This window comes from Trachypithecus francoisi, unplaced genomic scaffold, assembly GCF_009764315.1.
Source record: "Trachypithecus francoisi isolate TF-2019V2 unplaced genomic scaffold, Tfra_2.0 Lachesis_group2, whole genome shotgun sequence".
In the NCBI taxonomy this organism is placed as follows: Eukaryota; Metazoa; Chordata; class Mammalia; order Primates; family Cercopithecidae; genus Trachypithecus; species Trachypithecus francoisi.
In genome coordinates this window covers 24913819-24941330 of record NW_022681465.1, presented here as the reverse complement: position 1 = coordinate 24941330, position 27512 = coordinate 24913819, and the positions used below count along the sequence as shown (strand labels likewise).

Below are 27512 nucleotides of genomic sequence, written 5' to 3'. Positions count from 1 at the left end.
TCAGTGTAGAGACGGTAAAGGCAAGGGAATGAAGTTCCAGGGGAGGGAAGAGATCTCAGAAAGAATGAGGGCAAAGCTTTGAATGCTTCATGAACATAACCAGAAAGTTAAGAGCTATGAAACTAAAAAAGATATCCTGAAGTATCACTCTGTCAAAAGGTTAAGTAAACCAACTTGGTTTAAAAATGGACAGCAACAGAAAAGTATCTCAGTTCCAATAGAGAATGATTATGGGACATGGATGGAGCTGGAGGTCAATAGAGGACAGACAATAAGGAGGAGAATAAAGTTCCTTTAGGCAGTGAAAGCATGTCAGGAAGAAACACCCACAAAAAAACATGAAAATAAGATAGTGTTACAAGATAAGCTAAAATTAAGAAAACTATAGAAAAACAATATAAATCAAAGGTAGAACAATTCTTACATATGTATAATTGCACACCCCAAAGAAGAAAACCAAGGCAATGGAAGAAAACAAACGTAAAACATTCTACTTCAAGAAAAATTTCCTGAAATTTAAAAAGAATAATGAAAGCACTCTAAATTGAAGGATTATGCCACAAATCAAAATAACGCAACCCAGAACAACTACCATGTTTCTCATAAAACATATCTTAAAATACTTTAAATTAAAAGACAAATTCTTTGCCCACATTCATGCAAAAAGAGCAAGTCAATTATTTGAAGAAAATCAGATTGTCATCAGATTTTTTGAAAATCACATCATGTATCCGAAGAAAATTGTCGCCTACTTAAGATAAAGAGGCTCCCTTTCCTCCTATTACTTTGAAATAATATTCTTTTACTTGTTGCTAATTATACAGCAATCAAGAAGTTTATAGTTTTCAAGCTGTTCTTATTTCTTCTCAATTTTTGACAGCTATATATTGTATCTGTATTGTAAGTTCATACTAGCTGGATTGCTAGTGTATTAGTCTGTTCTCACACACTATAAAGAACTACCTGAGACTGGGTGATTTATAAAGAAAAGAGGTTTAATTGACCCCCAGTTCCACATGGCTGCAGAGGTCTCAAGAAACTTAACTATCATGGCAGAAGGTGAAGGGGAAGGAAGGCACATCTTCCCATGGCAGAGCAAGAGAGAGACAGCACAAAGGGGGAAGTGCCACACACTTAAACCATAAGATCTCATGACAAGTCATTCACAATCATGGTAATGGCAAGGGAGAAATCTTCCCCCATGATCCAATCACCTCCCACCAGGCCCCTCCTCCAATTTGACATGAGATTTGGGTGGGAACACAAATCCCAAAAATCCAAACCATATCAACTAGTTAATGTCAGTATTGCTAAGAGTACAGAACAAACCAAAAAAGAAGAAACTAATGTTAAAAACATTAAAACAAAAATACAAACACTCCTAAATGCAAAAAAAGTAAAATTAAAGAGGAAAAGCACATAAAATGGACAACATGGTAAAAACATATATAAAACATTTTGCACATATTAATATGATATCGTTTGTCTAGGAAATGGGGAATATGAACATATGTACATATATATTTATTTTTTAATTGAAGAATAAAATGTAAAATTAGAAAAATACTATCTGCCACTAAAAGTGTACTTCTAGGAGACAATGACTTATTCTAGGTTTGAGGCAGCAAATGTACAAAATAAGCCTCAGGTATTATATTATACTGGATAGAAAAAGAACCACCAAAGACTTCAAAAGCCAACCTGCATAGCCTTCTACTGACCCAGGAAGAGCTAGAGCAGATTGAAACATATAAAATATGGTTAAATCCATACTTTCAAAATGATACCAAAAAATGAACAAAAACACTAACTGGTCACTGAAAATGTTGTTGAATGAACTCATTATTTTGAAAACTGGTAACTTAAAAAACTAATGATTTATCCCCTTTCCTATAAGAATTGTATTACTAGAAAATTTTTAGCTAACAAAGAAGAAGCAATGATAGATTTTACCAACCTGAAACTGCTAATGACTTGAGGGATCTAGGCATTGATAATCAATTACTGTTATCAACATGAAATGGAGCATAATTGAACATGCAACTTCTTGTGAAAATACACAATACTCCCTATAAAGTGTATTTGCTAAAAATTCGACCTGAGTCTAATCAAGACCCTAATGCTATCTATTAATAAAAAGTAGAGAGGGCAGAGAAATAGCTCCAAAGATATCAAGGCTATAGAATGAAATGTAATCCTCTAGAATCAAATGTGATTCTATCCCCTTGATGTTTTTGGAGCTATTTCTCTGCCCTTTTTTTTTTTTTTTTTTATTAATAGATAATGCTGGGGTCTTGATTAGGTTCAGATTACATAAAGAAAATGTATATATGCACCATGCAATACTATGCAGCCATAAAAAGAAATAAGATCATGTCCTTTGAAGGGACATGGATGGAGCTGGAAGCCATTTTCCTTAGCAAACTAACGCTGGAACAGAAAACCAAATACCACATGTTCTCACTTATAAGTGGAAGCTAAATGATGAGAATACATGGATACAGAGAGGAACAACACACACTGGGGCCTATAGGAGGGTGGAGAGTGGGAGGAAGGAGAGAGAAGATCAGGAAAACTAACTTATGGGTACTACGCTGAATACCTGGGTGATGAAATAACCTGTGCAACAAAGCCCCATGACAGAAGTTTGTGTAACAAACTTGCCCATGTACCTCTGAACTTAAGACAAAAGTTGTTTTTTTGTTTTTTTTAGAGAATCACATTGCCAAGCAGGGAAACTAAAGAACAAGTGACCAGCTTTCAAAAAAGAAACACAGCACAAATGGAACAGAGATGGAGAAGGGATAAAAGGGAAGAATGGGGCCGGGCGCGGTGGCTCAAGCCTGTAATCCCAGCACTTTGGGAGGCCGAGACGGGCGGATCACGAGGTCAGGAGATCGAGACCATCCTGGCTAACACGGTGAAACGCCGTCTCTACTAAAAAATACAAAAAAACTAGCCGGGCGAGGTGGCGGGCGCCTGTAGTCCCAGCTACTCGGGAGGCTGAGGCAGGAGAATGGCGTGAACCCAGGAGGCGGAGCTTGCAGTGAGCTGAGATCCGGCCACTGCACTCCAGCCAGGGCGACAGAGCCAGACTCTGTCTCAAAAAAAAAAAAAAAAAAAAGGAAAGAATGGAGGAAGAGAAAGAGGGTTGCTGGGGAAGAGAGAGAGAGAGGGAGAAACTACAGGTTAAAAGAGACTAAGAGATATACCAACCAATCAAGTTTCATGGACCTTATTTGGATACTTATTCAAACAAGTAATTTAACATGTTTCAGACAATTAGAAATTTGAAACATTGCATATTTGATAATATTAAAAAATTGTAGGTATGATATTGAAATTATGACTATGATTTTTAGAGGGTCCCTTATCTTTTAGAGATAACCTCCTTAAATATTTAGAAATGTAATTATATAATGTCCGGTGTGTGCTTCAAAATAATAAGGAAGGAGTGGAAGTAATTAAGGAAATAAAACAAAACTTCATGAATTTATAGTTAAAGCTATGTGACAATTACATGGGGGTGTTTCATTGTATAATATCTACTGGCGTATGTTTAAAATGACTCGCAAAACAAAGTTTAAAACAGGCAAGGTGTTTTTTCCTCAAATGCAACAGATAGTTCAAGCCACAGAAAAATAAGAGTATTTTATTTTCCTAAGTAAACTCAAAGATTTTTAGAGTGTCAGTTTGTGGAAATCTTTCCCATGGTAGTATAGTAGCTTGTTTCAATTGTTTACGTGCACTATCTTTAACATTAATGTACTTAACTTCTTTTAGTATCCACTCTTTTGAATGAATGTGCCTGAGAAGCATTTCCCTTCTTTTTGTTCCAGGATTGTGGAAAAGGGATATTACAGTGAGCGAGATGCTGCAGATGCTGTTAAACAAATCCTGGAGGCAGTCGCTGTAAGTATGAAGTAACAGCAATGGTGTAACTCTTAGTCATCTCTTCCTTTTACAGAATCATCATTTAAGAAATGCATATCTCTGATAAGCCATACATTTTACAGCATAAAGGTGTGAAATATTTATTAAAAAATGTGTGGAATAAGGTGAGCATGGTGGCTCAAGCCTGTAATCTCAGCACTTTGGGAGGCTGAGGCAGGCAGATCACTTAAGGTTAGGAGTTCCAGACCAGCCTTGCCAACATGGTGAAGCACCATCTCTAATAAAAATAATAACATTAACTGGGTGTGGTGGTGCACACCTGTAATTCCAACTACTTTGGAGGCTGAAGCACAAGAATTGCTTGAACTCAGGAGGTGGAGGGTTGCAGTGAGCCAAGGTCACGCCACTGTACTCAAGCCTGGGCGACAGAGAGAGACCCTGTCTCAAAAAAAAAAAAAAAAAAGGAAAGAAAAGAAAAAAGATCAGACGAAAAGAAAAGAAAGAAAATGTAAGGAATAAATTGATATATTCTATTGATGACTCAAAGTCTGAAAGATGCAGTCCTCTACAAAATGCTATAAGTCTGTTAAATTATTTTCCATTCTATTATTATGAGATCAAACGAGACTTTGGTGCCTTTAGTCATTCTTTAACTCTTTTTTTCCCATTTCTTGAGTTTGTTTCTTCATTGCTTTTGATTTTTAATTTGGTAGAGACGTGGAAGAAGGTTGAATGTGATACAGACCTTGGAGCATAGAGATTATTGACTTTTCTTTCAAGAAAAGAAATGAGTTAATTAAAAAGAAAGAATGCAGCAGTTTTTTCAAGGAAGAAACATAAATTAATATTTTAAATTGGAACACAAGTTTTGTAAGCTAATGGTGAAAATAAATGCATACACATTTACAAAAATATATACTGTTGAGAAGCTCTTTTGGATTGTATTGAGTAGGTAATATTTGCTTGTATAAATCAGACTTAGCTGGCTAAAAGCTTCCCATGTATTTAATGGTGTCTAATATGTGCTTGGAACACTTTGGTGATTCATTTATTCAATATGAAACCAGAACAAATTATTCTTTGAACATTCAAGACAGGGCCCAAGGAGGGGTATTTATCAGCATCACATAAATAGACAAATCTATAAAATATATCCAGAATTAAGATATACTCTATTATTCGGAGTTATTTAACGAAAATCATTATCCAATACCTTGAGAAATCAGCCACAGTGACAGAAGCACAGGTCCTGTGAGTTTTACCCACATCAAAAACAGGAAGGAGAGAAGGAAAGAGGAAGGGAGGGAGAGAGGAGGGAGGGAAGGAGGGAGGGAGAACTCTGATACCTAACTAGCTTAAGTACCAATGATGAAAAGGAAAAATAACCTTTGCATAAGGCTTCTAGAAATAGCCAATTGAACCAAATCTGTTATTGAGCTATCAGCATCAATTTTAATTGGTTTTATAGCCCAGTCCGTCCAAATTATTTATTCTCATAAAAGTGTTTTGATCTTTTTGCTATGGCGAGGGATGAAAAGTTTGAAATGGGAGTGAATAAAACCTGGAGAGGATGCCAACACAGCTCTTGATTATGTAAATATTGAATATCAAATTCATCTTCTCACAGTACCCAAATAGCCACCCCATATCAGATTTTCATCACACATGACATATTTACTAATTCTGGTTTCCTAGGTTTGCACACTAGGTAATGGGTTTCAACTCTTCCATTTTCTTTTTTTTTTTTGAGACGGAGTCTGGCTCTGTCGCCCAGGCTGGAGTGCGGTGGCCGGATCTCAGCTCACTGCAAGCTCCGCCTCCCAGGTTTACGCCATTCTCCTGCCTCCGCCTCCCAAGTAGCTGGGACTACAGGCGCCCGCCTCGTCGCCCGGCTAGTTTTTTGTATTCTTTAGTAGAGACGGGGTTTCACCATATTAGCCAGGATGGTCTCGATCTCCTGACCTTGTGATCCGCCCGTCTCGGCCTCCCAAAGTGCTGGGATTACAGGCTTGAGCCACCGCGCCCGGCCTAACTCTTCCATTTTCTTATCTTACATAGACCTTTCCAACTTCAGTTGAATCTTTCTTCAAATGCGCATAAACTTAATCCTGTTCTCCATCACTCTATGGCTGTTGCTAGCATGCTTTAAACAAGAAAGAAGAAGCACTTTTAATTGCCATTAACTCCTATTCTTTTTTTTTTTTTTTTTTGAAATAGAGTCTCGCTCTGTCAGTCAGGCTGGGAGTACAATGGCTTGATCTTGGCTCACTGCAACCTCCACCTCCTGGGTTGAAGTGATTCTCCTGCCTCAGCCTCCCAAGTAGCTGGGACTATAGGTGTGCAACCACGCATGGCTAATTTTTGTATTTTTAGTAGAGATGGGGTTTTATCACATTAGCCAGGCTGGCCTCGAACTCCTGACCTCAGGAAATCCGCCCACCTCCGCCTCCCAAAGTGCTGGAATTACAGACGTGAGCTACTGCACCCAGCCACAATTCCTATTCTTAAATATATAAGTCTAGAATCATCTCTTACAATCACTATTTTTATTTTGTTACTTTTCCATTTAATAATGGCAGTTTTATACTTTTGTTAAATACCTATTTTAAAACCTCATTTCTTGTTATTATACATAATAAATTAATCAAGTAAACTTGCTGGCCATAGCCCACTATCACTTTACCAGAATCAGTCAGGCAGCTGGTATAGCAGTTAATAATACTTTGGCAGTAAGACAGAGCTAGGTTTGGTTTTTAGATGTGTGAACTTGGACATGTCAATAAATATCTTTGAGCCTCAATTTAGTCTTGTAAAATAGGCATAGCAATTAACCTAACAGGATTGTGGAAAAGGTTAAATGAGATAACTTGTGGAAATCATAGAAATGTTCATAGAAGAGGGAAAAGAGGATAATCAACTTCATACTCAGTACATTCGTTTAAAGATTTATTAGATGTTGTAGATGTATACAGATACACTTAACACCCCAGCTAAGTACAAAAAACAAAACAGTTGTGTAATATTATACTCATTGATCTAGGTGCTGATTGTACAGAAAAATTCAGTTTGTAAAAATTTGCTACACTTACGTGTACTTTTCTATTCTTATGTTACACCAATAGAAAGTTTAAAAAGGAATTGTGCTGAAATTTTAGTATGTTTGTATGGTTATAACAGGTAATATATCCTCGAGTCAGCATGCTATGTGTGTGTATGTGATTGCAATTTTCCCAGCTGGATTCATGTACTTTTTAATGTTTCTAGTTCTATCACATACTGTTGTTTAACAGGCAGATTTCTTTTTTCCTTTCTGGGACAGTAGCACATTATTCTCTGATATCACTGTCCCTGTGAGACAGTGGATAGAGAATGTGTCAATGATGGGAGAGGGACATGTGCCACTCAGTCTACCGCCCTCCTCTTTTTATGCTATTTTACTGACAAAACATGATATCAAAATGAAGTAATCTTCAAAATAATTGTTCTGAGTGATCTTTATTTGCTTCCTTATATGTGAGTAACAGAATGCATCCTATCAGGAAGGGTGTACTGTAGGCTACAGAGGTGTATGAAGACAGCTAGCAGCCTGGACACTGGTCAGAACTCTTTCCTTCCCCCACTGCTGCTTTTTTCTCATCACCTGCTTCCCTCTGCTCTCTTCCAACCAATATTCTCTACTTCTTAGATCCACAAAGTGACATATGGTCAACTTAACCATCCTGTATTAGCATATTAAAGTAAAAACCTAAATCTGACTCAAAATGAACACAGATATCATTTGATCTTAATTTCAGATTTTAGAATAGAAGCCACATGTGGCTCAACTTGACTCAGGCTTACTTCCCTAGTCCAGTCAGCTGTGGATGGGGTGTGAATTGTGCAGGGTGTGAAATGTGGCTGGCCAGGACTGGGGATAAGGGGGGTTGTTCTAAGAGAAAGACAATTGTTTCTTTTGAACTAGGCTGCCACACCAAAAGGCATACCTTTTTCTACTGTTTGTTCTGGTGGTTTTTGTTTTGTTTTTATTTTGCTTTTACTGTTTCTTCATGTTTCTCTCCATTCCTGAATTATCATTGCATCCTAGATGCAGTTTTGAATGACAGTCTGTTGTTTGTCACAAAACCATGATTTCACTTAGAATATGATTTCATTTTGGCGGAAGCCCTACTTGTTTATCATGTAGGAATTAACTTTTCTATGACCAAATTTAGTCACTCCTCACATTCCCACATTTCCGTCTTTGTAATTCAAGCTGTTTTCAGTAGGTGTATATTCCTGATTCTCTCATTCACTGATACCAGCCAAAACTCTTACAAGGTTCCCTCTATCGTCTTCATCTTGGTAAATGGCACTACCATTCAGCAATTGTTTGCTAAAACCTAGAATTCACCTTACATCCAAATAATCCCAAATAATAATCAACAGGTCCAGTCAGTCTATCTCCAAATTATAACCCAAATTTGACCATTTTTCTTCATCTTCACTAAGCCATAGCCCTAGTTTCAGTCTGCATAATCTCTCACTCAGACTGCTATGCAACCTACTTCCACTCCATTCCCCTCACATCAGCCAGTATCATAAAGTGGACTACAGAAGGATAGGTTTTAGGTTTGGAGACAAATTCTACAGGATGTTATTCAAAAACAAAATAAACAAAAATAAATTCTCAGTTTCTGTTTTTATTCAGAGTCTTCTAAAATGTTCCTAGTCTACTAAAGTGCATGAAATGGTTCTAGAGTTCAATGAAATCAAAACAAAAGAAGTCACACTGAAATAAATTACTATCTGTATTTAGTACTGAGTACTATGCTTAATGATGTTTATCCATTTAACAGGCATTATATTATTCAACCTTACATTATCTGACACATTAAAGCCATTTTCCACTTCGACCTCTTATTCCTCATTGGCAGAAAGCTAATCTCCCTTGTAGGAACATGGAAAGTACCAGAACTTTTCCTCCCAGCCTCCGTTACAGCTAGGGCAAGGTCATAGTACCCAACTCTGCCCAGTGAGTTCCTTGAGACAGTTTGCTCATGAGTTTTGGGAGAAGTTTTCCCTTAGCACAGGAGACTCAAGGCAAGAGGGGTCATTTCTCCTTTTCACTGGCCTAGTTGGGTCTGCATATGATGCTGGGAACCACTTTTGCTATCTTGTAATTATGAAAAGAAACATAAGTCATCCTGAAGAAGGCAGAGAAGAAAGATGACACCATTGGAATTCTCCAACTTCTTGATATCTCAGGGAGGATAAAAACAGTTTCTCAATATTTCGGTTTTAAATTACATGCCCTGTTACTTGAAGCAATAAGATACTGAACTGTTTTTTCAATAAACTTTTTGAGTATATGCTAACAATTTTTCTGTGGTCAGAGCAAGCTGTATAATTTTCTATCCATTTAAACATAACAGAAAGAGCATACTTCTAAATAAAAAGATTCTGGTCCCACAAATTTCTAAAAACTGATTTTCACTGAATATCAAACATACACCCACATATTGCTAAATCAGGATTAAGTATGATTTGAAGGGACAATGAAGTTTAAGGGTTTTGAAAATAAAATTGCTTTTGACACTTGTTTTTGTTTCTATGAATGTCATTCCTGCTTGAGTCCACTTACTGTCAATTAATAGATTCAGAGAGTTCAAGTAATGAAAGGTTAAAACAGAAAAGGCAAGCTTTTTTGTTGTTTGTTTGAAACCTGTCAGTTCCTATGGTATTTGCTTTTTCTTTCTCTTTTGTCTCTTGCTTTTGTCTTTTGTCTTTGGCTTTTGGCTTTTGCTCTTTGACTTTTGTCTCTTGCTACTCAGGTATGAGCACTGATCTTTGGAGGACAGATTTTAATTAATGTAAAGTTTTAAGAATTGAAGCACTAAAATGATAATTTTACCTGTAAAAAGTAAAAGTGGCTTAATTCATATTAAGAATCGAGAGATCACAGTTCCCAGGGAAGAAATAACAAGCTGTTCTGTTAATGTTATAATATTTTGATTTATAGACATAGAATAAAGTAGACTAGAGGCCCAATCAGAGCATAGATATTTTATCAGAAATTTTGGAACAGAAAAATAATCTACATTCTGAAATTATAGTGCAATATTGGGACACAGGGGATCTAAAAACAGTTCCTGAGCAGGGGAGAGGATTTCCTTCTCATTAAGTTTTTCTGCACACCATTGTCACTAATGATAATAATGATATCCAGACTTTACCAAATTCTACCCACATGGACTTCCCTCTTTTGATTCTCAAGTGAGCTACGATAAATTCTGGAGCATGTGTCTAGGAATTTTCTGGTCATCTTTGTTAACTTAAAAATCACTCAATCCATAAATTTGGAAAGGGACCCGTATTTCTTATAAAAGGTTACAGGCTGTAAGGTGACCATTTGACAGGTTGGGGAGGTGCAGCCAGTGCAGCCTGCGGCAGAGCCTGTTAGCAGGCATTTTGAAGGAGGAGGGATCGGGGTAGGAATTTTATGTTGAATGACTTGGCTAAGCATACATATTTAACAAGGTACAGTAGGAGTTATGAATATTTATGGAGACAGTCTTAACATATGCATATTGAACAAACATGCATGGTACATGTGACCCATGTTCACTTTGGGGTGGAGACTTAACAACTAAATGTATTACAATTGGGCCCTAAATTTCAATAGGCACTTGGGACATTAGGACACTTGTGTTGCAGCCTCTGCAACCAGTCCATGGTCAGTTCTTATCAGGAGAAAGTTACTGAAATCAGTCTCTTGTAATTATAGCTGGTGGAAAAGAGGCTGAGGGTCAGTTAATCAGTGCCTAGTGGAGCTGCAGTTGTTTGAACCTTGCTTATCTCAAGGTCAATGTTTGTTTAGCTGCTAGAGAAAAAGAAAAACCTTGTGGCGGATAGAACATAGTTCATTATTTACGTGTGGGGATACATGACTTAACTCTTGTCTGTCGTGTCCTTAGATCCTGTGTATAAGTTGGTATTTCATTGCCACAAAGAGTCTGTTTTGTCAGTCTTAAGATCTCTATTTTAACATGAATGCTGGTCAGTTGTTGTGTCTAAACTGCAGAAGAGAGGAAGTATAATAAGTCGTGTTTGACCTCCCATCCCATCATAACCAAGAACTGAGTTGTTAAGGTTTTTCTGGGGTCTCCTTGGCCAAAAGGAGGTTTGTTTAGTTGGTTGGGGACTTAGTATGTTATTCTTAGCTTACACTATATACAAAATATTATTTTGGTGATTAAAGTCTAGATGACTTTTGTTGTTTGGGGGTTTTGTTAATGTTGGATGCGATCAACAATTCAATTCAACAATTACTGATTCCCTAGTTTATTCCAGACTTTGTTCTAGATTTTGAGATATAGAGGTCAAGAAGCTTACCAATAAACTGGGTAGATAGACACATAAACACATGGCTACAAGATGGTAAAAGTGCACTTAGTGATTCAAAGGCATCAGAGAGGGAATACGCTATTTGATGTATCTAGAGAGAAACTGAGTCAGAAAATATCTTGCCAGAGAAAGTTGTATCTGAATTGGAGTTTAAAAGAAAATTTGGCCGGGTGTGTTGGCTCACGCCTGTAATCCCAGCAGTTTGGGAGGCCAAGGCAGGCGGATCACAAGATCAAGAGATCGAGACCATCCTGGGCAACGTGGTGAAACCCCGTCTCTACTAAAAATACAAAAAATTAGCTGAACGTGGTGGTGCGTGCCTATATTCCCAGCTACTTAGGAGGCTGAGGCAGGAGAATCATTTAAACCCAGGAGGTGGAGGTTGCAGTGAGCTGAGATTGTGCCACTGCACTCCAGTCTGGTGACAGAGTGAGACTGCGTATCAAAAAAAAAAGGAAGTTTATAGTTTAATTATCAGCCAGTATGAAAGAAAAGGAATTTACATAATACTCCTTCTTTCCATTTTTAGGGAACATAATAAAGGTATGAAGGCACAAAGTCTGGTCTTTAGTTATTTCTTGAAAGTAAGGTACATATGATGAGAACCAAGGCTTAAAAAGACAGGGAGACTGGGCTGGAGGGGCTCAGGTGACTTACTAAAATGGTTCACATGATTCTGCAGATGAAGAGGTCCTAAGGGACTTTTGCTATAAGACCATCACCCTGATGGCAGCATGAAGTCCAAAAGCAGTGGAGAGGATATTAAAAATGTCCAGTCAAGAAATGAAAAGCACTACCTTCCCCTCAAAAACAATAGTTTTTGAGTATATGAATGAAATGTGCTAGCCAACTAAACTCAGAATTTCCCTTAGATCTTCGCTGTCAAGATCTATGAATGTTACATATATGAAGACTTGGGTATAATGAAAAATAATCTAAAGTAGGGAACTACAGATAGCAGGACTTAGAGGATCAATAAGAACTTTTCATCAAACTTTCTCATCTTTATTAACACTTAGCTTTCCATTCTTTTTTTCTCACTTCTCTGCCTACTTCCTTTCTAAGGTTTTATGCCATTCTCTTCTATCTGGTCTAATAGTTCCTCTAATTACCTCTTTCTCTTCCACTCCTGTTCCCTTCTCCTAATTTATTTTCTTTCTTTTCTTTTCCTTTTCTTTCTTCCTCCCTTCCTCCCTCCCTCCCTCCCTCCCTCCCTCCCTTCCTTCCTTCCTTCCTTCCTTCCTTCCTTCCTTTTTCTTCCTTTCTTTCCTTTCTCTCTTTCTCTCTCTCTCTCTCTCTCTCTCTCTCTCTCTCTCTATTTCTCTCTTTCTTAATTTTTTTTTGGTTTTTGAGACAGAGTCTCACTCCTGTCACCCAGGCTGGAGTGCGATGACGCGATATCTTGGCTCACTGCAACCTCCGTCTCCCTGGGTTCAAGCAATTCTCCTGCCTCAGCCTCCCGGGTAGCTGGGACTACAGGTTTGCACCACCACGACTGGCTAATTTTTGTGTTTTTAGTAGAGATGTGGTTTCACCATGTTGGCCAGGCTGGTCTCGAACTCCTGACCTCTGATGACCCACCTGCCTTGGCCTCCCAAAGTGCAGGGATTACAGGCATGAGCCTCGATGCCCGGCCAATTTTTTTCTTTTTATGCTCTTTTTTTTTCCTTTGCTTTATCTGAGAACTAATGATGAATTAAAGAACAATAAAAATAACAAATATTTTTAAAGACCCACTAAATCTTCTACACTAGATGACTCTGGGCTCACTTTGCACACAACATGAATTCTAGGTCCCAAGGAGAGCTACTGAAAGTAAACACAAGATACTCTCTTTCTGAAAAGTGATAAAAAAAAAAAAAGAGGATAATAAAACAACATCTAACTTATTTATCTTCCTTGGAAGAAAATACCTCAAGGAAATGCCTCAGGATTGAGATGTGTGTCTTCATTTTTGCAAAAACTCATTAAAGTGCCATGAACATGAGGTTATTTAATAGATATGACCTGCCTCTTCTTTGATATCCTTGGATTATGATCTTTAGAAGTTAATTCACAGCTATTCTGTTAGGTTTTAGTTGATGTAATTCTCAGAATCATAGACTTTAAAGTAGGAGAATTAGACAACCTCAAATCAGGATGGGAAATATGTCTAGTTAATAGTGGCAGCATGAAAGAAAAACACAAGGCCGGGCGTGGTGGCTCACGTCCATAATCCCAGCACTTTGGGAAGTCAAGGTGGGTGGATCACAAGGTCAGGAGTTCAAGATCAGCTTGGGCAAGATGGTGAAACCCATTGTCTACTAAAAATACAAAAATTAGCTGGGCATGGTGACAGCCGCATGTAATCCCATCTACTTGAGAGGCTGAGGCAAGAGATTCGCTTGAACCTGGGAGGCGGAGGTTGCAGTACGCCGAGATGGCGCCACTGCACTCTAGCCTGGGTGACAGAGCAAGACTCTTTCTTAGAAAAAGAAAAAAAGAAAAACACAAAAACAATACCCCAAAGTATACTAATAGAGAAGTGCTCACAGTGTCCTTTTGAGGTCCATAAAGGCATGCATTGTTTCTGATTATCATGAATGAAGAGAAAGAAAAAAGTGAGGAATCAAACTATAAGGAAATAAGCTTTTAAGGTTACATGTTTTAATTACATTTAAAAAATGCTAGTTCCAAGCAAGTATACCTAGACCATGAGAGGAAGGATATTATCACAGTATCTTAAAACAAACAAACAACAACAACAACAAAACAATACTTTACCCTAATTGACAATTTGGCCTGTATGTATTCTGTTCTTAATGATATTCAGTGCTGTGAAAAGCTGAAATAATGAACAAGGAATTCTGCCACCCACAATGGCCTCTCTGAGAGGACAGTGTTTTCTTTAGATATATAAATATAGTTTATGTGCAATAGCCTTTACCTACTGCAGGCCACCAGAGAAGGACTTTTAAGAAAGAATGACTAGGCTGTGCATGGTAGCTTATGCCTATAATCCCAGCACCTTGGGAGGCCGAGGTGGGCGGATCACTTGAGATCAGGAGTTTGAGACCAGTCTGGCCAACATGGTGAACCCTCGTCTCTGCTAAAAATACAAAATTAGCTGGGCATGGTCCCAGCTACTCAGGAGGCTGAGGCAGGAGAATCGCTTGAACCTGGGAGCCAGAGGTTGTAGTGATCGTGCCACTACACTCCAGCCTGGACAACAAAGATTGTGCCACTGCACTGCAGCCTGGGCAACAAAGTGAGACTCCATCAAAGAAAAGAGAGAGAGAGAGAGAGAAAGACTCTGTGGGAAATATCAATATCTCATGACTTAAAGGTGAACAGTGATCCTTTCTTTTCTTTTTATGAGTGTTTCTCTGTAAGGATAGTGTATTAGTCTGTTCTCACGCTGCTAATAAAGATATACCCAAGAGTGAGTAATTTATAAAGAAAAGAGGTTTAATGGAATCACAGTTCCACATGGTTGAGGAGGCCTCACAATCATGGCAGAAGGCAAAGGAGAAGCAAAGGCATGTCTTACATGGTGGCAGGCAAGAGGACTTTTGCAGGGGAACTCCCATTCATAAAACCATCGGATCTCATGAGACTTATTCACTACCATGAGAATAGTATGGGAAAACCCCTCTGCATAATTCAGTTATCTCTAGCTGGCCACACCCTTGACACATGGGGATTATTTCAATTCAAGGTGAGATTTGGGTGGGGACACAAAGCTTAACCATTTCATTCTGCCCCTGGCCCCTCCCAAATCTCATATCCTCACATTTCAAAACCAATCATGCCTTCCCAACAATCCCCCAAAGTCTTAACTTATTTCAGCATTAACTCAAAAGTCCACAGCTCAAAGTCTCAGCTGAGATGAAACAAGTTCCTTCTGCTTATGAGGCTATAAAATCAAAAGCAAGTTATTTACTTCCTAGATACAGTGGGGATATATGCATTGGGTAAATACAGTCATCCCAAATGGGAGAAATTGGCCAAAACATAGGTGCTACAGGCCCTACAAGTCTGAAATCCAATGGGGCAGTAAAATCTTAAAGCTCTGAAATGATCTCCTTTGACTCACCTCCAGATCATGCTGATGCAAGCAGTGAGCTCCCATGGGCATGGGAAGCTCTGCCTTTGTAACTTTTCAAGGTACAGCTTCCCTCCCAGCTGTTTTCATGGGCTGGCGTTGAGTGTCTGTGGCTTTTCCAGGCACACAGTTGAAGTTGTTGGTGGATCTGCCATTCTGGGGTCTGGAGGATGGTAGACCCCTGCTCACAGCTCCACTAGGCAGTGCCCCAGTGAGGACTCTTTGTGGGGGCTCCAACCCCATATTTGCCTTCTGCACTGCCCTAGCAGAGGTTTCCTGCAGCATACTTCTGCCTGGGCATCCAGGCATTTCCATACATCCACTGAAATCTAGGTGGAGGTTCCCAACCTCAGTTCTTGACCTCTGTGTTCCTGCAGACTCAACACCATGTGGAAGCCACCTCTGAAGCAATGACCTGAGTTGTACATTGCTTCATTTTAGCCATGGCTGGAGCTGAAGCAGCTGGGACACAGGGCACCATATCACCAAACTGCACACAGCAGGGGGGCCCTGGGCCAGCCCTATGAAACCATTTTTCCCTCCAAGGCCTCTAGGCCTGTGATGGGAGGGGCTGCTGCAAAGGTCTCTGACATGCCCTGGAGACATTTTCCACATTGTCTTGGTGATTAACATTTGGCTCCTCATTACTTATGAAAATTTCTGCAGCAGGCTTGAATTTCTCCCTAGAAAATGGGGTTTTCTTTTCTATCACGTCAGTAGGCTGCAAATTTTCCAAAATTTTATGCTCTGCTTTCTCTTGAACACTTTGCTGCTTGGAAATTTCTTCTGCCAGATACCCTAAATCATCTCTGTCAAGTTCAAGGTTCCACAGATCTCTAGGGCAGGGGCAAAATGCTGCCAGTCTCTTTGCATAGCAAGAGTGACTTTTACTTCAGTTCCCAAGAAGTTCCTCGTCTCCATTTGAGTCCACCTCCACCTGGACTTTATTGTCCATATCACTATCAGCATTTTAGTCAAAGCTATTCAACAAATTTCTAGGAAGCTCCAAAGTTTCCCACATCTTCCTGTCTTCTTCTGAGCCCTCTAAACTGTTTCAACCTCTGCCTGTTACCTAGTTCCAAAGTTACTTCCACATTTTTGGGTATCTTTACAGAAGTGCCCTTCTACCTGGTAGCAATTTACTGTATTAATCTGTTCTCATGCTGCTGATAAAGACATACCTGAGACTGGGTAATTTATAAAGGAAAGAGGTTTAATTGACCAACAGTTCCACATGGTTATGGGGGCCTCACAATCATGGCAGAAGGGGAAGCAAGACTTGTCTTACATGGTGGCAGTCAACAGGGCTTGTGCAGGGGAACTCCCATTTATAAAACCATCAGTTCTCATGAGACTTATTCACTACCACGAGAACAGTATGGGGAACTGCCCCCAAGATTCAATTATCTCCAACTAGTCCCACCCCTGACACATGGGGATTATTACAATTTAAGGTGAGATTTGGGTGGAGACACAGTCAAGCCATACCAGATGGTAAAGAGTGAATAACACTTCTGTATTTCTGTGTTATTCTTTCATTGACTGTTTATTGGAGGAGGGGCTGGGACCATAAAATTTATTTCCTTACTCTGTGGTAGTAGTTGTTTGACAAAAAGCTGAAGTGTTCCCTTAGGAAATAAAATTCTATTTTGTATCATATGGGTGTGATGTGAATTTACTCTCTCTCTCTCTCTCTCTCTCTCTCTATATATATATATATATATATATATATATATATAATTTTTTTTTTTTTTTTTTTTTGGAGATGGAGTCTTGCTCTGTCACCCAGGCTGGAGTGCAGTGGCACGATCTCAGCTCACTGCAAGCTCCGCCTCCTGGGTTCATGCCATTCTCCTGCCTCAGTCTCCCGAGTAGCTGAGACTACAGGCACCCGCCATCACACCCGGCTAATTTTTTGTGTTTTTAGTAGAGACGGGGTTTCACTGTGTTAGCCAGGATGGTCTCGATCTCCTGACCTCCTGATCAGCCCACCTCAGCCTCCCAAAGTGCTGGGATTACAGACGTGAGCCACTGCACCTGGCCATTAATTTACTATTTAGGATGTCTTTGACCCATAAAAAATAAATTTTTATTTGGTAATGGGTAATTCAAGAATGGTGTTGATAAAATGAACAGTTCTCTGCAATAATCAGGTAGAATACATTTTATTTCTGGGTCAGAATCAGAGCTTCAAGGCAATACTATAATAATATTCTGTTAACTTCACTGCTTGACCATGGAACTTTGATTTTATGATTATTAAACAGTAATAGCCACATACTTCCTAGGTGTTAGTAGAATCATGTAAAATGGTGGTGTTGAAATTTCCATATTAAAAAAGAAGGTACCTCCTGGTGCTTCATTTTCTCTTCTCAGATTTTTTTTTTATTGTGTTCAATGAAAACACATACATACAAAATTTCAAAGTTTTAATGCTTCTAAGAACACGGAATATTTGTCAAAAATCTTCCAAACTCTAAAAGGAATCAGCATTGAAAAAGGTGAAGATGGGTCCTAAGGCAAGAGAGAAGAACCAAGCAGGAGGAGACTTGGGTGTTCTCACTCACACCTACTGAGATCCTTTACCAAGACATGGGCCACAGACAGAGTTAGCATACAGCATCTTATTTTATGTGAGTGGCTTTCTCTGAGAGCCAAGTCTGTTTCAAATCCTTTTTCTTCCCCTACCATAGCAAAACTTGGACTTTAAGTCTCATAAATGCAAAAGAGTGTGGAATGTGACAGCAGTTGTAGGTTGGGCTAAAGGCAGCAGGATCTATGGAAGTATTAGTTCTAAGAGTTGTCGATTCTTATGTAATGCTTTAGGCAAGAGAAGGTAACAGATTGTTCCAAATTATTCAGAAATAAATTCCGCATAGTCAGGTGGAGGAACAGATGACTCTCCACTGTGCATCCAAACCACAACCTGATAGGAAATTGCTGGAGGCTGGAAACATGACAAGAACTGCTTCATTGGAACTTCAGCATAGAAATAAGACAAGTGGATTCTACTTTGTGATCATCACCATTTACAATTAAGGTAAATGGTGATTTACAATTAAGGTAAATGGTGATGATCATAAAGGAGAATCCACTTGTCTTTTCTATTGGCAAACATTAGACTTGCATTAATCCCTTTTTAATTAAGTTTGGTAAAGAGGAATAAAAAATATGAACTTTTCAAAATATCCTAAAATAAAAAAACAGGGAGAAATTTGTCTTCAAGATATAGTGTAACAGCATACTTTTGGAAAAACACATTAAAAGGGTATGGAAGATATCTTTTAAAAGCATCTGCTTTGTTTATCCAAAAAGAACCATGTGTTTTGACATTGAAACAAACTTGATGTTTAAGAAGTTATTAATAAATCACCAACTTGAAATAAAAATAAAGCTCTGCTTAGGTAGGAGCATAAATGATAAGGAAGCATAATATAATAAAAGTTTCCAGAAACCAAATTCAAAAATTAAAATATGAACTAAAAATAGTAAAGTGCAGAATTGAAGTTGTAGGTAATTGAGTTATTTATTCAGATGCAAAATGTAATAAGCTTTACAAAAATGCAGGAAGAAAAGAGAAAAGATGCCACGAATAAGAAAGTTGATAGTAGATATGGGAACAGACATTCAGTCTAAAAAAACAGTTTTCCCAAAGAGGAGAGGAGCGGTCTATAAAACAGAGACAATAGTCAAGGATATAATAATAAACCGTTTTTTCATGCCAAAAAAAAAAAAAAAAAATTACTGCATGTCTCATTTTAGTCAAAACTGAGTAAACTGATAAGTATCCAGATTTTCCCCATTGTTTTTGAACATTTCAAAAATAATAGCAGCATTTTAAACAGAATGCCAGAAGAAGATAAACAATATACTGGAAGGACAAAATCAAATCAGCCTCAGACCTCAAACTGGTATTTAACACTAGAGGACAATAGAACAAGTGTCTACAGGGAAGAATGCATTGTAATCCATGAATTCTATAACCACTAAATTGTCATTCATATGTAAAAGCAGCAAACATTCTGAAACATCTATAACATATAAGTAAGGTAGGAGACGGGACTTCACTCTGGAGGCAGGGCTCGAATACGGACCAAATTGAGGACTAACTAGAGCAGAGACTTGGTGGAAGCAGTTTACCATAAGACACAGCTACCAGTTCAGTGTGTCATGTTAGTTTATCACTGCCATGGCTACACCCAGAAGTTACCACCTCTTGCCATGATAATAACCCTATGACCCAGAAGTTACCACCCTTTTCCTAGAAATTTCTACATAATCCAACCCTTACAGGCTCATGCCTGTAATCCCAGCACTTTGGAGGCTGAAGCAGGCAGATCTTGAGGTCAGGAGTTCGAGACCAGCCTGGCCAATATGGTGAAACACTGTCTCTACTAAAAATACAAAACATAGCCAGGGATGGTGGTGTGCACCTGTAGTTCCAGCTACTCGGGAGGCTAAGGCAGAAGAATCACTTGAACTCAGGAGGTGGAGGTTGCAGTGAGCCGAGATCACACCACTGCAACTGCACTCCAGCCTGGGCGACAGAGCAAGATGCCATCTCAAAAAAATTATTATGGAGCTAAAGCTCCATAAACTGAATGCAGTTGTCAAAGAATTTTGAAATAGAAAACACATAGTATAAAAAAATGCTTATGCCTAAAATAAATGTAGCAATAAAAGCCAAGACTCGGTCGATTTGGTTTCATTCTTGATGTAGGATAAAGAGAAAATATAGCTTCAAGTGTTTTGTAAAATCACTACCCATTTACTTAAAAACTAGAAATGTATTTTCTAAATCACTAGAGAAAGGAAGGGCAAATTATAACCCAAAAAGTTAATGTAATTTTTTAAAGTGAAAAAAGAACAAAAGTATAAAAAGTGTCATAAACTGATAATAAATTAGAAATTTAAACATAAATGTGTATGTATATATTGATAACTATGATAATGGTCAACTAAAATTATCTTCAAATTTTATGATAGCAAGAACACTATATATCAAAACTTTTATCATTCTGTTTCTGAAGCAAATTTGTAACTTTGAATAAAAACTGCTCCCAATTTTTACAACCCTTCACTTGCTGTGAGTCAGACTTTGGACTAAGAAGTCAGGTCCAGGGACTGGGCGCGGTGGCACACGTCTGTAATCCCAGCACTTTTGGGAGGCCGAGACTGGCAGATCACGAGGTCAGGTGATCGAGACCATTCTGGCTAACACGGTGAAACCCCGTCTTGACTAAAAATACAAAAAAAATTAGCCGCCGGATGTGGTAGCGGGCGCCTGTAGTTCCAGCTACTCGGGAGGCTGAGGCAGGAGAATGGCGAGAACCCAGGAGGCGGAGCTTGCAGTGAGCCGAGATCGCGGCCACTGCACTCCAGCCTGGGCTTTGAGACTCCGTCTCAAAAAAATAAAAAAGTCAGGTCCAGGGATAAATAAGTGACTGAGATGGTGCTAACTTCAGAATTTGCCTCCCCTCAAAACCCTTTGTTACTCCCAAAGCCCAAATTATTGCCTGATGCTCTCCTTAGAAAAAAAAATTAGTTATTTGTACAAATAGATTCTGGCTGCCAAAGCTTTAAGCAAATATATCTAAACCTAGAAGTGTATCACTTAGACTTAGGCCGGGCACAGTGGCTCACACCTGTAATCCCAGCACTTTGGGAGACCGAGGCGGGCGGATCACGAGGTCAGGAGATCGAGACCATCCTGGCTAACACGGTGAAACCCCGTCTCTACTAAAAATACAAAAAACTAGCCGGGCCAGGTGGCGGGCGCCTGTGGTCCCAGCTACTCGGGAGGCTGAGGCAGGAGAATGGTGTGAACCCGGGAGGCGGAGCTTGCAGTGAGCTGAGATCGCACCACTGCACTCCAGCCTGGGCGACAGAGCGAGACTCCATTTCAAAAAAAGAAATGTATCACTTAGACTAGATTGCAACATCCCCCTCTTCTTTCCCCACTTCCCCACTTCTCAAGCAGCAGCAGCAGCAGCAACACCATCCACAATACATTACCAGGTTAATGATTTAAATCAACACCAAACACCAACATCTTCAGTAATATCAAAGATATGGCAAAAATGCCTCCATTACCACTATTAATTAATATAATTTTGCTAGCCTGATTCAGAGTAATAAGATATGACATAGAAACAGAATAAAATAGAAAAGGATAAAATGAAACAATTATTTGCATATGATATGATGGTGTTCTTGGAAAAACAAAATCTACTGGATTGCAAAAGCAATGAAAAGTATTGTGGTCAAATAAAAAGTATTTTAAAACCAATTTTGAGCCTATATAACAGGAAAAATAAGTTAGAAAATGGAATAGAAAAAAAGTCTGTATTAGTACTAAAATTATTTAATAGCTAGGAATAAATTATCAAAAAATGAATGAGACCTGTATAAATAAAATTACAGCATTGAAAGAAAGACATAGTAGAAGACATTTATACCATATCCCAAAGTTTCAAATATTTTAGAGATATCATTTCTTCCCAAATTAATTTAATGCTGTTAGAATTCAGCAAGGTTTTGTTTTGGGATCCAATAAAGTAATTGTAAAATTCATCTGGAAGAATAGTCTTAGACAAAAAAAGAATAAAGAAGAGGACATTTCTCTGCCAGATATAAAAATGTTATATAGTGCCCCTGTCATCATAGGTTTCACTTTCCACTATTTCATTTATCTGTGGTCAGCTGCTGACTAAAAATATTAAATGAAAAGTTCTGGAAATAAATAATTCATAAGTTTTAAGTTGTGATCTGCCCTGACCTAAGTAGCCCAGTGAAATTTTGCACCTTGGGCTCTGCCCCACCCAGGATGTGACTCCTCCCTCTGTCCAGCATATCCATGCTGTATACCCTCATGCCCTTTCATCACTTGGCAGCCATCTTGATGATCAGATCAACTGTGGCAGTATGGCAGTGCTTTTGCTCAGGGAACCCTTATTTTACTTAATAATGTCCCCAAAGTACAAGAGTAGTGATACTGCCAATTCAGAATGCCAACGAGAGCTGTAAAGTGCTTCCTTTAAGTGAAAAGGTGATAGTTATTGACTTAATAAGGAAAAAAATTATATGCTAAGGTTACTAAGGCCTACAGTAAAAATATTTTCTAGCCACAAAATTATAGATGGTAAAAGACATTCATGCACAGTATATATAGGGTTCAGTATTATCCATGGTTTCAGGCATCTACTGAAGTTCTTAGAATGTATTCCCCAGAGATAAAGGGAACTAGTACATTGCAAAGAAAGATCAATGGACTACAGTAGATACTTGAGCAAGAAACTCTAGTTTTATACAGATTTGATACAGTGGGTCCTCTGTACCTGTATAAATCTCCAGGTTCCACATCCATGGATCCAGTCAACCTTGGCTCGAAAATATTTGGGAAAAAAACCCAAAAAATAAAGAATAACAAAATAACAATTAAATTTTTAAAAATGCAGTATAGCAACTATTTACATAGCATTTACATTGTACGAGTTATACGTAATCTACAGATGATTTAAAGTATACAAGAAGATGTGTGTAGGTTGTATGCAAACACTACACCATTTTATATAAGGGACCTAAGCATCCCTGAATCTTGGTGTCTGTGTGGGCCTTGGAACCAATCCCTCAGGGATACTGAGAGAAGACTGCATAAAGGCATCTACATGAATAGTGAGAAAATGATATTCCAGTAACTGCTGTTGGGGATGTTAAATATTTGGTGGGATACAAGTTAGATTCTTATTATGATATACCAAAATAATTTCCAGATAAATTAAATAGAAAAGTAACTATAAACTATGCATATATATGAACAAACTCCCATATACATGCACATATATAAAGACATACACACAAACAAGAGTGGGAACAAAACCGTTAACAGTGGTTATTTCTTGCCAGAGGAATATTACATTATATTAATATTTTCTGCATTTTAGAACCTTCCACATCTCCATAATGAACACATATTCCTTTTAATAAATAATAAATATTGTTGAACAACAAAGATGGAATTATCCAGAGAAAGGATGTTAATTACAAATGAGTAAAATATATGAATAAGAAACGGTTGTATGCTTTAAGGTTACAGGAATATTCCAAGATGCATAGAACCTCAAGATGATGAATATACCATCAGACTCCCTGGGTTCGAGATTTTGTTCTACCTTTGTTTCACCAGGTGTGAGAACCTTGGGACCTCTCATTTATAAAGTAGAAATAATAAGGATGCTGTGAAAGTCACTGAGTTTGCATGTGAACTATTTCCAATAGTGTGAGACACATAGAAGGCATTCAAAAACCATTAACTACTGCTATATGCAAAAAACTCAGCTAAAAAGTTCATTATAATTTGAAGGACTGAGAAATTAGGAAGTCACTACTATTAACAAATTAATACCATAATACTAATCTTATAATTGTGTTATAAATTATTAATAAATTAATATTCAAATTTAGAGTGGAATTTTGACATCTTCCACGTGTTATGAACATTCGTAGTCAAAAGTAAGGACAACTGCTTAGGTGTTCAGCCAGTCTTCCAAAAGACGAGTGATGATGCTCTAAAGTGTGTAATTGGAACTATTTCGGTATAAATATTGGATTCAATTTATCAACTTATTTTTTTATTTGTATATATTTGTTTATTTTAGAGATACAGTCTCACTCTGTCACCAATGCTGGAGTGCAGTGGTGCAGCCAGAGCTTACTGCAGCCTCAATCTTCTGTGCTCAAGCAGTCTCCCACTTCTGCCTCTTGAGTGGTTGAGACTATAGGCATGTGTCATCACACCCAGCTAATTTTTTGTTTTTTTTGAGACAAAACAAAGTCTCACTCTGTCACCCTGGGGTGCAGTGGCACGATCTCAGCACCTCCGCCCTCTGGGTTCAAGCGATTCTAGTGCCTCAGCCTCCGAAGTAGCTAGGATTACAGGCGCCCACCACCATGCCTGGCTAATGTTTGTATTTTTAGTAGAGACGGGGTTTCACCATGTTGGCCAGGCTGGTCTGAAACTCCTGACCTCAGATGATCCACCCGCCTTGGCCTCCCAAAGTGCTTGGATTACAGGCATGAGTCACCGTGTCTGCCCCCAGCTAATTAAAAAAGAAAAATGTAAAGAAGGGGTCTCACTCTGTTGCCCAGGGTGACCTCAAACTGGGCTCAAGTGATCCTCCTACCTTGGATTCCTGAAATACCGGGATTACAGATGTCAACCCCCATGCCTGACCAATTTATCAACTTTGAAATTAACGAATTAGTATGCTTGTTCAACTCAAAATGATTATAGGAAATTTCCAGATATTTGACTTTGCAATAAGATCTCCATGACAAATGCTTTTAAAAGCATGCATGATTGTACACTTGCTAAGCCTTGTGTTATCTAATAATTCAAAACATCCATATATTACCTTAATTTGCTGACTTCTGTTTGTATCTTTTACCCTGGTGATATATTTTTGTACTTGCACTTTAACCTGTTTTGTCATTGGAGACTATTGTAATTTTTTTTTTTTTTTGAGACAGAGTCTCGCTCTGTCGCCCAGGCTGGAGTGCAGTGGCCGGATCTCAGCTCACTGCAAGCTCCGCCTCCCGGGTTCACGCTATTCTCCTGCCTCAGCCTCCCGAGTAGCTGGGACTACAGGCACCCACCACCGCGCCCGGCTAGTTTTTTAATTTTTTAGTAGAGACGGGGTTTCACCATGTTAGCCAGGATGGTCTCGATCTCCTGACCTCGTGATCCGCCCGTCTCGGCCTCCCAAAGTGCTGGGATTACAGGCTTGAGCCACCGCGCCCAGCCTATTGTAATGTTTTATTGTGATTTTTAAATGTCAATTTCCACCAATGCAGTTTTGTGATATTTATAACTGATATTTTGGAGTTCTTTTTTAGGAGAATATGATTGCTGGGGATTTTCATCTGGGAAAGTCCTAAAAATATATCTACATTCCTCAGCACAAACCTTAGGTCATAGCCTATGTACACTGAGCCTGTCATGGAAACAGAAGGTTAACTTGATTTTCTGCTTTTAGTTATTGTCCTTAATCTCATCCCAACTATGTGGCTTCTGAGTAAGGGATGTTCTCAAAAGTGTAGTTTTTTCCACTTTGACTAAGATGCAGAGTTTCTCAAAGGGAGAATAAGAATGCTAGTTTCATTTGGGCAGGGCAATTTCTTTATAGATGTTTAGCATCCCTGGCCGCAACACCATGAATGCCAGTAGGAGGCCCAAAAACTGTAACTGCAAAAATGACAAACACCTTCACACAATTACAAATGCATCCAAGTGGGAAATTCCCCTTAACTTAATCTCTTTTCTCTTCATTTCTTAGTTAGCTGGATTTAGTCAAGTAGTTATTTCTGTTTTGCTTAGGTTTGTCTTGTTTTTTTCTGTTTGTTTCCAGAAGGGCATATCAGCATTATATTCCCCAAGTTTTTTCATGGTTTATAATGATTGTGTTGAAAGACATTGATGTGGTTTGGCTGTGTCTCCACCCAAATCTCATCTTGAATTCTAGCTCCCATAATCTTCATGTGTCATGGGAGGGATGCTGTTGTAGGTAACTGAATCATGGGGTAAATTTTTCTCATGCTGTTCTTATGATAGTGAATAAGTCTCACGAGATTTGATGATTTTATAAAGGACGGTTCCCTTGCACACACTCTCTTGCCTGCTGCCATGTAAGATGTGCCTTTGCTCTTCCTTCACCTTCCTCCATGATTATGAGGCCTCCTCAGCGATGTGGAACTGTGAGTCCATTAAACCTCTTTTACTTTTAAATTACCCAGGCTCGGGTATGTCTTTATTAGGAGTGTGAGAATGGACTAATACAGACATCTTAAAATATGTGTGGGACACTTGGTTCTAACCTTAGCAGTCTATACTCATTCCTCTGTATTCTTCTTGCACTGAAAGTTGCCTTGCAGAAATCTGACACAAACTTGCTATTTCCCTTCGTATAGACGATTTGCTTTCTTCTACCTGGAGGTCTAAGAATGCCTTCTTTATATTTGAAGTTCAGTAACGATCAGGTGCTTGCCAGTTTTTCATGGCTCTTTTCCTATGAAGAAAGTAGTAATAGTATTTCCCCATGTCATTATTTATACAATTATGAACAAACTGAAGCTCAGAGATGGGCCTTTGCATAGTTGCTCATCAGTAAAACCTCAGGCTGTTAAAACTCCTGTTCTAAGCTTAACCACAACAGGTAAGCATCTATAGAAGTCTTCTTAGCCTTTGGAGTTGTGAGTCTTTTAAGTCTCATTCTGTACAAACGTCCACTAATTTAAGCAGTCTCGTGGGATTTTGATAATTTTCCTCATTTGTCTGTTTAAATCAAAGCAGATGGAACATTTGGACTATTTTCATTTCTATGACTTCCTGGCCCATTTCTTAATGTCTGAAAACAACTATCTTTAATCAAAGATCCTACCCTCTCCTTCCTTCACCTATAATAAATTCTAAAGCCAAATGTATGTATTTGTATTTGTTTTTATTTTTTTCTCTTCCCAGGAGTTAGAAATTAATCATTTCAACAAATTTGCTTCCTCTCCTGAAATTCTGTGGCATTTTGTACTTGTTGTAGCACTTACCATGCTGTATTATGATTATACACAGGCCTGTCTCCTGTGATAGGTTGGGTCATCTCCAGACTAGGAATGATGATTTATTCATCTCTGTCTGTTATTCTTTTCCTCTACCATCCACCGCCACCCCCATACACCCCATATACCCTTTTGTATTCATACCACGGAACAGGCACAATAAATATTCATTGACTTGAATCTAATTATTTACAAAAACTTGTTTAGGATCCTAGCATTTTGAGTGCTGGGAATATTTTAGAACTGGCCTTATATCCATGGTTTCTAAAGGAAAATGAGGCTCCAAATATGTTTAATTATTCAAGAAACTGTTAAATCAGATTATTTTCAAAAATGATAGTACCAATCTAACTCTGCAGGAGAGCACTTTCCATGGAAAATAATGGCTTTTAAAATCTAAATAAAGATACATGGCACATTGCACTATATTTTGAAAAACAAATCTAATTTTATAGAACTTGACATGACAGATATGGGGAAAATCTAAGTTGAAAACATAATTTTTCACAAATACACTTTGCATTCCAGTCTTGGTTTCTACTTC

General features: G+C 38.4%; 1 protein-coding gene across 1 annotated transcript in view; it reads left to right on the top strand.

The window, feature by feature from the left end:
- The window catches only part of CAMK4 (calcium/calmodulin dependent protein kinase IV), a 273748-nt gene that overhangs the window by 176378 nt on the left and 69858 nt on the right, over positions 1-27512 (top strand). The window contains exon 5 of the mRNA XM_033178946.1: positions 3840-3912. Within this exon, the coding sequence (XP_033034837.1) occupies positions 3840-3912 (73 nt within the window). The remainder of the gene's footprint in view (positions 1-3839; positions 3913-27512) is intronic.